This window comes from Halichoerus grypus, chromosome 7 (genome assembly GCF_964656455.1).
Source record: "Halichoerus grypus chromosome 7, mHalGry1.hap1.1, whole genome shotgun sequence".
Lineage (NCBI taxonomy): Eukaryota > Metazoa > Chordata > Mammalia > Carnivora > Phocidae > Halichoerus > Halichoerus grypus.
In genome coordinates, this window is record NC_135718.1 from 99894018 (window position 1) to 99906056 (window position 12039).

General features: G+C 37.3%; 2 protein-coding genes across 10 annotated transcripts in view; one reads left to right on the forward strand and one right to left on the reverse strand.

The window, feature by feature from the left end:
• Window positions 1-271: 271 nt before the first annotated feature.
• On the reverse strand, window positions 272-2911 carry METTL18 (methyltransferase 18, RPL3 N3(tau)-histidine). 4 transcript variants are annotated; one of them, XM_036097977.2, is made up of 2 exons: window positions 2790-2911; window positions 272-1626 (listed from the first exon to the last, which is right to left on the reverse strand). In XM_036097977.2, exon 2 carries the CDS (start codon window positions 1435-1437, stop codon window positions 325-327), a length of 1113 nt encoding a protein of 370 aa, XP_035953870.1. In that variant the 5' UTR covers window positions 1438-1626; window positions 2790-2911; the 3' UTR covers window positions 272-324. The 4 variants fall into 4 exon arrangements, with proteins under 4 accessions (XP_035953870.1, XP_035953869.1, XP_035953871.1 ...); XM_036097976.2 differs by having other exon boundaries at window positions 2701-2887; XM_036097978.1 differs by lacking the exon at window positions 2790-2911 and adding an exon at window positions 2419-2781.
• The window catches only part of FIRRM (FIGNL1 interacting regulator of recombination and mitosis), a 48853-nt gene continuing 39703 nt past the window's right edge, over window positions 2890-12039 (forward strand). For 2 of the 6 annotated variants that reach the window (XM_036097964.2, XM_036097967.2), the window contains exons 1-6: window positions 2895-3100; window positions 5223-5262; window positions 6983-7071; window positions 8948-9052; window positions 9545-9685; window positions 11105-11270. In XM_036097964.2, the coding sequence (XP_035953857.1) occupies window positions 2990-3100; window positions 5223-5262; window positions 6983-7071; window positions 8948-9052; window positions 9545-9685; window positions 11105-11270 (652 nt within the window). In that variant the 5' untranslated portion in view covers window positions 2895-2989. Of the gene's footprint in view, window positions 3101-3182; window positions 3551-5222; window positions 5263-6982; window positions 7072-8947; window positions 9053-9544; window positions 9686-11104; window positions 11271-12039 lie in introns of those variants that run through there. The other 4 variants (XR_004919172.2, XM_036097966.2, XM_036097965.2 and 1 more) reach the window with 4 other exon arrangements.

A 12039-nucleotide genomic window follows, 5' to 3' on the forward strand; every position in this document is an offset into this window, starting at 1 on the left:
CTCTGTAAAAAAAAAAAGAAATAGAAAGTGTCAAGTTTCCCTGAGAAAAAATTTATTTAATGTCAAAGGTGGTAGAAAGGCCAAATAGAATAAAGGTAGAGAGCAGAAAACGTTTCCACAAAATAATCTCATCAAGTGCTCAGAATACTATTTATCTAGCTCCCCTAGCAAGTACATGTTATTAATATAGCTGGGATATTATTTGGATAAACAAACAAACATCATAATTAAAAAAATAATAATAGCAAAGCAGAAATCAAACATTCAAAAGTTTTTGGTTATTCTTTTTATTTCACTTAGGACACTCAGTGGACAATAACTCAGTTACTTAAAAGCCATTTCAATTAGGAATCTCTTTAGTCCTTCATCAATTATTTCGAGTGTTCTAGTCTCAAATACGTTCCTTTCTTCCACAAACTTTTGAAAGAGATGAATACCTCCACCTACACCAAAATAATGTGCTTTGCTGGCTAAGAGCACCCGTCCATTCTTATCTAACAATCTAAGGAATGTCTGGTGCAAAGTATCGTAATAATCTGGATTGTAAATGGTTTCTGAGGTGAGAATGAGATCATATTTTTCAAAGAACTTTTCACTACTTAGTACAAGCTTACAAAACTCAGACCACTCCCCTGAAAAGAACCGGCATTTACATAATTCTTGTGTTATTTTTGATTTCCTGCATCTTTTCACATCGGGTTCATTTATGTCATCTCCTTCACCTTCCAAAGTTGAGTTAGCCACTACATTAGGTAAGGTTACTTCATCAATCACCATACTGTTATAATCTTGAAAATGAATTTCTTTGGCCCCTCCCTTGAATGCAACTATCCCCAGCAACCCTGATCCACAGCCAAGATCCAACACTTTTTTCCCAGCAAATTTCACGTTGGCCTTTGTGAAATAAGCCAGCAGGTCAAAGGTACATTCCCAGATTTTTAAGCCCCCTTCATAAACACCAGTAATCAGATCAGAGTGAGAAGAAATGCTTTGTGAAACTATATTTTCTCCAGGGAAGTTCTCTTTCAACAAGATGGTTTTCACTATTGATACATTAACATGTTGGGGACCTGATAATGTTTCTACGACTTTGTTTTCTAACACTTTCTTTAAATCTTTAGGCATAGGATGCTCTTTGGCAACACTCATGCAGGGATGTTTTTCATGTGGCTCCAAGTTACTTGAGCTATTTGCTGCACTGAGTGAGCGGTCGGTGTCTTGCGAGGCAGCTGCATTTCCCACTGGCTTATGTTCCGACAAATGATCCTGAGGCCAGTCAAACTGTTCTGTAGAACATTTTCTGTCCCTATGTTTACCGTTTTTACTTTCTGAGACTGAAGGCCCTTTGGAGGAATCTAGGGCCAAAGCTCCATCTCCAAGCAGTGTTGATTCATTTTCCAGATGGTTTTCTATAGTAAAATTAAATTGAAAAGTCATCCTCTCATTAAAGGCACACAATCCTTAAATTCAAAGGAAGATTCTTCAACTTCTGGATAGAACTGATGACACACATAAACCTGCTTCAATTATTCAGTTAGTTTTGTTGAGGATTAATTTTTCTTTACAATATTTAGAGAAGTTTCCAAATGACTTTTTAGAGGTCTTCGCTCTTCTTTCAAATTAGCTCTGGAGAAAAAAAAGAAAATTGTTATTAAAAAGTAAAATGAGGGGCACCTGGCTGGTTCAGTTGCTAGAGCATGTGACTCTTGATCTTGGAGTCCCGAGTTCAAGCCCCACATTGAGCATAGAGCTTACTTAAAAATAAATAAACAAATGAAATAAAAAAATTTTTTAAAAAAGGTAAAATGATATATTTCACTAAAATGTAACATTAAATAGCACCCCTCCCCCCCTCCGCTATACAGCTGGTTTTTCTGTAAAAGCTGTGAAGGCAGAGGGATAGAAAGAGAAACATATACACACACCCTTCAGGGTTCAAGAAATGGAGAAGAGAATAAACTGTAAAAACAAACAAAAGGACAACAGAACAACAACTCGAAAAAACATAAAGTTCAAAATTGCCAGGCAGGAAAAGACGAGCCTGACTTAAGTCTTTCACCTATCATGATCTTGCCCAAACATACCTACCTCCTAAAACTGCCAGAATCTCTTCACTTCAGTCTGTTACTGTTTCAAGTAACAGGCCTTCAAGATTTTATTTTGGTAAATGACAATCCCTTTAAAAACAAGCACCGGTATGGTGTGCGTAATTCATCCAAATGACCTTAGCTACAAACATTTAGCAAAGACCAGCAGCCCCAAGGGTATGGGAGTAGGAGAATTTTGGAGTAATTAGTAAAGATTAATTTGGTTTTAGAGAAACAAAATAAGGGCATTGACTGGAGAGTCCCCTAGAAAGTAGAAGCAACTTTACCAAAACTCTTCACAGTATTTATCGTGTTAGATAACTTTATATACCATTTGCTTCAATTTGCACAACTCTGGCAGGCGGGGTCTTTATTTCCATTACACGAGACGTACAAAGTCGGGTCGCATAGTGAAGTGCGTAGAAAGGTGCCTGTTTCTATCTACCCAACCGCGCCCTGGGCCTTGGATTCATTTCTGGCTGCAAGTCCCAGGTCAGCCGTGACCCCAGATGCTCAATCTCAAAGCCCCATGGAACAGACGGTAGCATATCTGGGGTCTTCCGCCTTCACCTCCCCAAAGCGCCTCACTGCAACCGTTTCCAGCGATCCAGACCTGAGAACGCTCGCAGCCCGGGAAGGTCCCAGCGCCCGGCGCTGAGAAACCACGCGCCACGCCGGACCCTCGGAAGGGAAAGCGCGCACCTGTGAGTCGAGTCCTCCGCGGGCCAGACAAGCCCGGCTCCCTTCCCAGCCGCGCGCGGCTCGAGCTCACGAGGAACGCAGTCCGCTTCCTCTCTATGGTACTGGTGCCGGCGGAGAGCTCGCAAGGCCTGCCGGGAGGGCGGGAGTTTCCGGTCTTGGCGGTGGCGGGACTGGTTTGAAGCTGCACTGGTTGGCGAAACATGTCTCAGGAAAGCGCGGCCCCGGCGAGCGCTGTTCCTCTGGAAGAATTAAGTAGCTGGCCGGAGGAGCTGTGCCGCCGGGAACTGCCGTCTGTCCTGCCCCGGCTCCTTATATCCTTCATTGTCACCTCCCCCCACAGAGGGCCGTGGGGCAGGTCTCCCAACTTTTCTCCGGTCTCGTCACACTCGCCGCCGGGCCGTGTAGTGTTCCTGAGGCCTGAACCCTCCTTTTCTCTCTGATGGGCGGGATGAGTAAGCGAGGGAGACGAGGGCGAGCGGGGACCATGGCTGCCCGGACCGAAGGCATGCCTCCCTTTGGCACTGGAAGGGTTCGCACTGGTGTTCCGCCCTGATTTTGGCAGTGGATGTGGCATTTTCTTCCATTCCTTTGTGCCTTTGAGTTTTTCTGTACTCGTCACGTGCAATTAAGTGTAAATACCTTTGCTTGGGATAGCGGGGGAGGCAAGCACTGAGACCTGACCTGTGAGGTGAGCTCTGACTCCTTAATAGCTGGATGAGGTAAAGAGATGTACTCTGAGCTCTTAACCTCTAGGACGGATGGTGAGTATAGATACCTTTCTCAGTATTACGGGAATTAAAGGACGTAGGTCTGCCATGGTGCCAAGTATGTAAAAGATGTCCAGTAAATAAAAATGTTCTTCCTCTTCTCGGACCTCTTTCCATTGTTGTTGGTTACAAGGAGTTGCTTCCTTTTGTAATTGGCTGTCACCTGCTGAATTTGAGTTACTTAATGCCTCCGTTGTCCAAGTGCATACTGTTTTTCTTGTTGTAAATGTGCCTGGAACCCAGCCCTCCATGTTAAAAGGTAATTATTTCTTTAACACCTTTGAGCTCACCTTCAACATAAAGCCACACTTAAAAGAAAAAAATGACCTTCACTTTAGAGAGTCTCAAATAATTTTTTACATCTAAAGGCAAATATACATATTACCGTTATGTAGAAGTTTCTTGCATAGGCATTGGCAAAATCCCACTTAGGTTCCAAAGGCTTTTCTTAGTCATTGTGCAGATTCGGAATCGCTGTCCTCAAGGATTTTGATTTGGAAAACACATAGCATCCTTACTCCAAAACCTTTACTGGGCACATAATACATACCAGGCAGGGTGTTAGGCTTTGGGGGAACAAAGATAAGGAACATGGTTCCTCTTTTCCCCCCCAAGCTTATGGGGAGCTTCAGTAATTGAAAGTCAACATTCCCACTTGGTTTTGCATCTCAGACTTAACATTCAAAAGAAACTAAAGCTGTTCTTCCGCCAGTTTTCAACACTTTTCAACAGATGAAAGATAAGTTTTTAATAAATTATAGTCACATCACCCAAGCATTATTTTTATATTTTGCCTTTTACATACTCTTTTCCAGTCTTTACCTGCATGTCTACATAATCATAAATTAGGTTTAATTTTGGAAGGGGCTAGAATTTTTTTGACCTTTGCTGAAATTTTTCTGTAAGACAAATTCAACCCTATTGAACTAAATAAAATGAGTTAATGACTATACCTCATTTTGATTGCTGCTGTAAAATTAATATATGCAAAGTAAGATGTCAGAAGAAGAATCAGTTCTTGTATTACTGTGATGGAGTTACAGTTTGTTCATTTTTCTTGCTGACACATTCTTTAATACTTATTTTACAATAAGAAATTTCTAACAATTCTTGGTGGTATACAAGTGTACAGTTTATAATGTGATTACTGCTAACTTTTGTAATGGACGTAGGATAATTTATTGTCACATTTTTAAGTGTCTGCTATGTGCAGAAGAATTTCAGTCTGATAAGCTTCATAAGAGGCACACAAGTAACGTGAAAAGAAGATAGAAAGTGTTGAGTGACTTAATACAGGTGCAAATAAAATACTGGAGAGGTTGGTTCGAAGGAGGAAGAAATTTCTTTCCTGTTTTAGAAACCAGAAATCCATGGATTATTATAGTACTGTTCCTCTGTCAAAAGAATGTCAACTACACATAGTTTGAAAAGACAATTTTATCCCTGCTCAATTTTGAAAGTATTTCCTTGGAGTATTTTCATTATATTATAGTTTGTTTACCTAAGAACATTAAATTTTTAAAAGTAAAATTAAGCCAGTAATTTGAGTTTAATTTCAGTTTCTTACTGATCATTGCCTAAACTTCAAGAAGGCTGCTTTTTAGATTTATTCTTAGCAGTGAATATCCTATTACTGTAATACTGGTATCTTCCTTAATTTTTTTACTCTATGTATCAGCATTCTGACAACTGGATTGAGCATATTCGTAAGTAAAATTATCTTAATTGTTTGATTTACTTTGATGTCATTAAGGTCTGAGTCTATGTATATCGATACATTTCATATTCCCTTCAAGTGTGTTCTAGTAGTGTTACAGCCTCCGTAAATTTCAGTTACTTAAAATGACCAAATTCCTTCAAGGTGTAGTACTTAAAGTTTTAAATTCTATTTTGGATGGATACCAGAACTATTGATAATGTCCATATAAGCGCATTGAAATTTTAAATGTTTGTTGTTAAACTGGTTAGACTCATGTAAAACATAATTTGCAGTCTGCTTTCAGGTTGACTTTCTCATCTTCTCTCTGTTCTTTAATCTTACTTGGCTTATTTATTTACTTATTTAGTTAGGAGAAGAGATGAATTAAGACTAGACTACACAATTTACTCATATTTTGAGTTCCTTATTCTATTTACATTTCACTTGGTTGTGGATGTTTATAATTTTCAATCTGTTGCCTGTTGGGTCTAATTTTTTTTAAGTAATAATTTTTTTTTATCCTGAGTATATATATTTCTACAGTGAATACTTATACATATTCACTGTAGAAAATTTGAAACGTGCAGAAAATCAGAAAAGATAATGAAACATCCATTAATCTGAAATGGTTAAGATTTTGGTATAGAACATTCTCATCTCAATTCTATACATTCGTGCCAGGCTATCTATTATTCTTTGTATATACATGTTTATATATATTAAGATTGGGGTTATACTATTTTGGAAGCTTGGTCATTTAACCTTAAAGTATTGTGTGAATATTTTTTCATGGTTTTAAATGATCTTGAATAATAATTTTAATGAAAGCAAATCCTATTCAGTAGATGTACCCACATCCTTTAAGTGGTCTTCAAAGGCTGGACATACAGATTTTTTTTGTTTTTGTTTTCTTGTTATTATTTCAGGTACTTAATAGTTTCTCTACATAGGGGTGCCTGGGTGGCTCAGGTTAAGTGTCTGCCTTTGGCTCAGGTCACGATCTCAGGGTCCTGGGATCGAGTCCTGTGTTGGGCTCCCTGCTCAGTGGGGAGTCTGCTTCTCCCTTTTCCTCTCCCTCTCCTCCCCTCGTGTGTGTGTGTGTGTGTGTGTGTGTGTGTGTGTGTGTCTCTCTCAAATTTTTATTTATTTTTTATTTTTTTTAAATATTTATTTATTTGACAGAGAGAGACACAGTGAGAGAGGGAACATAAGCAGGGGGAGTGGGAGAGGGAGAAACAGGCTTTCCCGCAGAGCAGAGAGCCTGATGTGGGGCTCGATCCCAGGACCCTGGGATCATGACCTGAGCCGAAGGCAGATGCTTAACGACTGAGCCACCCAGGCGCCTCTCAAATAAACAAATTTTTAAAAATATTTTTATTTATTTATTTGTCAGAGAGAGAGAGAGCGCACAAGCAGGGGGAGTGGCAGGCAGAGGGAGAAGCAGGCTCCCTGCTGAGCAAGGAGACCGATGTGGGACTTGATCCCAGAACCCTAGGATCATGACTTGGGCTGAAGGCAGCCGCTTAACCGACTGCGCCACCCAGGCGTCCCAATAAAATCTTTTAATAAACATAGTTTTTTTTACATAGAAAATGGCATTTTGAAATTTTACAAAGCTTCAGATTGGTAGTACTTACATATTCTTGCATTTGGGGAAGGGGCAGTGATCTTTGTTGGCTGACATGACTTAATATTCTTATAAAATATGTTACTATTTTGCTTTATAGAAATTCTGAAAATTATTGTGGAGATGTTTTTACCTCATATGAACCACCTGACACTGGAAGAGACTTTCTTCTCACAAGTGCTGCCAAAGGTATAGTCCTATTATCATCTTAATCAGTCTACATGTTATAAAGGCTGTTTAAATCTAGCCTCAGTTTTATTTATTTATTTATTTATTTATTTATTTATTAAAGATTTTATTTATTTATTTGACAGAGAGAGAGATAGCAAGAGCAGGAACACAAGCAGGGGGAGAGGGAGAGGGAGAAGCAGGCTTCTTGCCGAGCAGGGAGCCTGATGTGGGACTCGATCCCAGGACCCTGGGATCATGACCTGAGCTAAAGGCAGACGCTTAACGACTGAGCCACCCAGGTACCCTAAATCTAGCCTCAGTTTTAGATCATTTATTAACTGTGGCTCCTTTTTTCCTAATGTATCAGACATATTTGAAATACAAATAATTTAGTAAGAAATAGATCTCATGTGAGAACATGATGGTGTTAGTGTCATCATTAGGTGGTTAAAAACTATTATAATTTTAAGTAGTATAGATCCTTTACTAATTGAATTTACATTATTTGTAGCTAATTTTAAGTACTTCTGTATTTTAAAGCAATTCAATGAATATCTTGGATGAGTGATGAAGTTAGCTAAGATCTTCTCTGTAGAGTTTATTAATAATTGTTAAATTTAATTGTTTAGAAAAATTGAGCCAATTTTTAAAAAGATTTATTTATTTATTTTAGAGAGTGCAGGAGGGAGTGTAGGGGAGGGGCACAGGAAGAGAGAGAGAGAGAGAGAGAGAGAATCCCAAGCAGACTCCTGCTGAGTGCAGAGACCTACGCAGTGCTTGATCTCACAACCCTGAGACCATGACCTGAGCCAAAACCAGGACTTGGACACTCAACTGACTGAGACATCTAGGCACCCCTGGAGCCAAATTTTATTAAAGAAGCCTTAGAATAAAAAAAAAGGCTGGAATGTTGGTAAAATCAAATAACCAAGAGAAAACATTAAGTTCACCAACTACATTATCTTTTACTCTACGTAGTTCCTATTACCTTTTAGATATATATGGTATACTTTTTCTCTGAAAAGCACAGGCGAATTTTTTTTTACTTGAAGGAATTAAAGGTATTTTGTGCAAAAAATGAAACATTTTTTTAATGGTTTTTAAGTTTAGCTTTGAAGCAGATAATCATCAGAATTCCTGTTACTCATATTCATTTGATTGTTCTCTATCTAAAAGTATCTTAGAATTTGTTCTTGACCACCAGAAAAAGATCCAGCTGTTATATAGATTAAAATAAGGATGTTGAGTATTAGCTTGCCTTTGGGAAACAATATCCTCTTTAATTACATTGTGGTGTTATTCTTGCAGTGTTTAGGCCATTTAAATTGTTTAGAAAAATCTGAGTATTTAGATCTTAGGGTAGCTAACTTCACAGACAAAAAAACTTAGTTCTAAGGTCACATAGAGTACCTCTAACCCAGAAATGGTATTTTGAGTTGATCAAAAAGTGGAACTGTTTAGAACGCAAGTAAATAGGTAATTCAGCACAAATTCATCATCACTCCCAGAAAATACCCTTATAAATACCTATATGAATATTGATTGGTTAAGACCATCAACTTTTATTGTGTGGAGTAGCACTTACCTTTGTTACAGCACCAAAAAATGAACTTCGAGCGATTTTTTACATGGATGTTATTAAATAGAGTCAAACCACAGAAATGGAAAAGAAATCAATTTCAACCTGAAGCTTTTAAAAGATTGTGTTATATGACTACTTTATATATATAAAAACATATATATTGTTTACATTATTACGTGCAGTTGTTAAGCTAGATAATATCCCATGGCTATTACTAGTAAAAAATGTCTGATTTTTTTTTTCTTTAAAGATATGTCTTCCCTTTCTAGTGTTTTCTGTTACTCCTCTTTATAACATGCTTGCTTTTCACAGACTGTGAAATTATTTGATGACATGATGTACGAGTTAACCAGTCAAGCCAGAGGACTATCAAGCCATAATTTAGAAATCCAGACCACTCTAAGGAATATTTTACAAGTATGTCAAATTTATTAGAAAGGGTATAGGGGAAGAGCTTAAACAGTGTAAGAATTTTTATACTGATATTAATTAGCTATATATCCTTTATGTAGTGACCCAATGCTGGAATTAAATTTATAGAATTAAAGATATGAATGCAAGAAAATAAATTTTGTATTTTTTTATACAGTTTAATGCTGAGTAAACACCAAACTTATATAAGACAAGTGATCAAGATATCTTGCCCTACCTATAATTTCAAAGCTTATATGTAGAACACCTGCTATGTGCTTTGATGTGTGGGTTAGGATTCTGAGTTTTTTTTTTTAAAACCAAATGGCTAGCCAGTTGTTCCAATATTTGTAGTTCTGATAGACTAAAGTTCAATGAAGAAGGAATAGAGTGTCCATTTTGTTCACTGCTGTGTCCCTGGTACCCAGCATGTCTGATACCTTTCTATGTTTGTGAACAAAAACATACTGTGAATGAAACTTCTCTCCTTATTTCCAGACAATGGTTCAGCTCTTAGCAGCTCTTACAGGATGTGTTCAGCATGTCTGTGTCACACAGGAATCCATCATTCTAGAAAACATTCATAGTCTTCCCTCCTCAGTCCTACATGTAATCAAAAGTACATTTGTACATTGTAAGGTAAGTAATGAGTCTAAGTATACTTTAAATGGCCTGAAATCCACAGGCAAAAAGGCTGAGGAAAATAGTGTTTGCACATAAGATTTTACATATTAGCCTGTATTACTGGAGTAAAGTAGAACGAAGAACCATGTACAGGCATACTTTGGTGTTTTTGTTTTTTTGTTTTTTGTTTTTTGTTTTAATATTTATATGACAGAGAGAGACACAGCGAGAGAGGGAGTAGGAGCCGGGGGAGTGGGAGAGGGAGAAGCAGGCTTCCCGCGGAGCAGGGAGCCCGGCACGGGGCTCGATCCCAGGGCCCTGGGGAGGGTCATTAAGGTGCTTAAAGTTAGGCAGACGCTTAACGACTGAGCCACCCAGGCGCCCTCAGGCATACTTTGTTTTATTGCACTTCGCAGATATTGTGTTTTTTACAAATTGTAGTCTTGTTGGCAGCCCTGTGTCCAGCAAGTCTGTTGGTGCCATTTTTCTAACGACATTTGCTTGTTTCGTGTCTCTTTGTCACAGTCTTGTAATTTTGGCAATATTTCAAACGTTTTCATTATTATATTTGTTATAGTGATCTGTGGATCAGTGATTATGATTTGCTGAAAGCTCAGATGATGCTTAGCATTTTTTAGCAATAAATATTTTTTGTTAACATATATACATTTTTTTTCGAACATAATGCTATTGCACACTTAACAGACTACAGTGTAATATAAACATAACTTTTATATGCACTGGGAAACCAAAAACTTTAACTCGTTTTATTGCAGTAGTCTAGAATTGAACCTGAGATACTTCTGAGGTGTGCCTGTATGTAAATATTTGTTTCAAAATAAGTGGTTATAAGGAACTGATTAAAATGGGCTTTTGCGGTTTTGTTTTTGTTGTTTTATTGTTTTTCTTTTCTATAAAGAAAGAAGAGTCACAGGAATCCTGAAATTGTTCTGTCATGGTATTGGTGGATCAGATGAATTCCTTAATGATTAGGTGCCTATAAAAGGACACCAGCCCTTTTGTAGTCCATCTCTACATTCCTGAGGCAGCTTTAAACCATAAAAGCTGGCCTAGGATTTGTGAATCACAGGGAGTTTTGGTACTGGTATTCATTGGGTGAATAAAATCACTGGTTTAACTAATGCTTCTCTTTGGTGATAGGGTGCTAAAAGTCATGTACCTGACCAGACCTTATGTATCTCCCTTTTAGTTCTATATTTGCAAGTCTCGGAAGTCAGAGATCATGCTTTATACATGCCTCCGTCTCTTGAAGTACACTATATATAATGGATGGTCACTAAACATTTGTTTAATGAGTAAATATGTGATTCAGTAGAAAGCACTGAAGTTATAAGCTTTGATGGAATGAGTTAAAGTAAATTTGGCTCTTGATCTTTATGATTTGCTACTTCTCTCATTTTTATTTGTGATCAGGATAGTGAATCTGTCTATTCTGGGCATTTACACCTAGTTTCAGACCTTCTCCAGGCTCTTTTCAAGGAGGCCTATTCTCTTCAAAAACAGCTAATGGAACTACTGGATATGGTTTGCATGGACCCTTTAGTAGATGAAAATGATGATATTTTGAATATGGTAATAGGTAAGTGAGAAAACTTCCTATTTAGTATGTGACATATGTTGACTAAACTGTATATCCATTAAATTATTGAACCCAACATTGTTTCTAACGCTTCATGGTATTTTACTCACTCATTATGTATAAAAAAATTTAAATCCTACCTGATAAATTTTTAATCTTCTAAATTTTAGAATTTATAAAATTGATATGTGATGCCTTAACATAGATTTGTACATTCAGTTAAAGTTCACCATACATTATTTTTCCACAGTGATTAACAAAAAAGTCATGCAACTTTATACCTTCTAAAGTAGTCCAGATTCTGAAGCAGTAGCTTTCAGAGTTTTTAAACCATAATTCAGTAAGAAATGAAGTTTGCATTTCTTTCCAGAGCACATATAGTTGCATATGTATGTGTATGTTCGTGAACGTGTATGTATTTATTTATTATGTAATATATACATTTATTTATTATATGTAAAATAATACCTGTTTTATATGTAATGTACTCCGTTATATTGTTTCATTTTTAAAGAATTGCTGATTGCTACTTCATAATTTTATCACTCACCAATGCATTATAACCCAGAGTTTGAAAAACAGTAATGTATAAGGACAAAAATTTCATTTATAGTTTCTGTATAAAGAGTTAAGTTTGCTTTGTGCAGTATATCAGGTACCTCTTGCTCTGTAAAAACCACCCCAAAATCTATCAGGTTAAAACACCTACTGCTTTATTTATTCACGATTCTGTGAGTCAGCAGTTTAGGCTGGGCTCAGCTGGGACAGC

Excerpts from the sequence above, each read along its gene's own strand:
- METTL18 (XM_036097977.2), bottom strand. The coding sequence starts at position 1,437 with ATGACTTTTCAATTTAATTTTACTATAGAAAACCATCTGGAAAATGAA.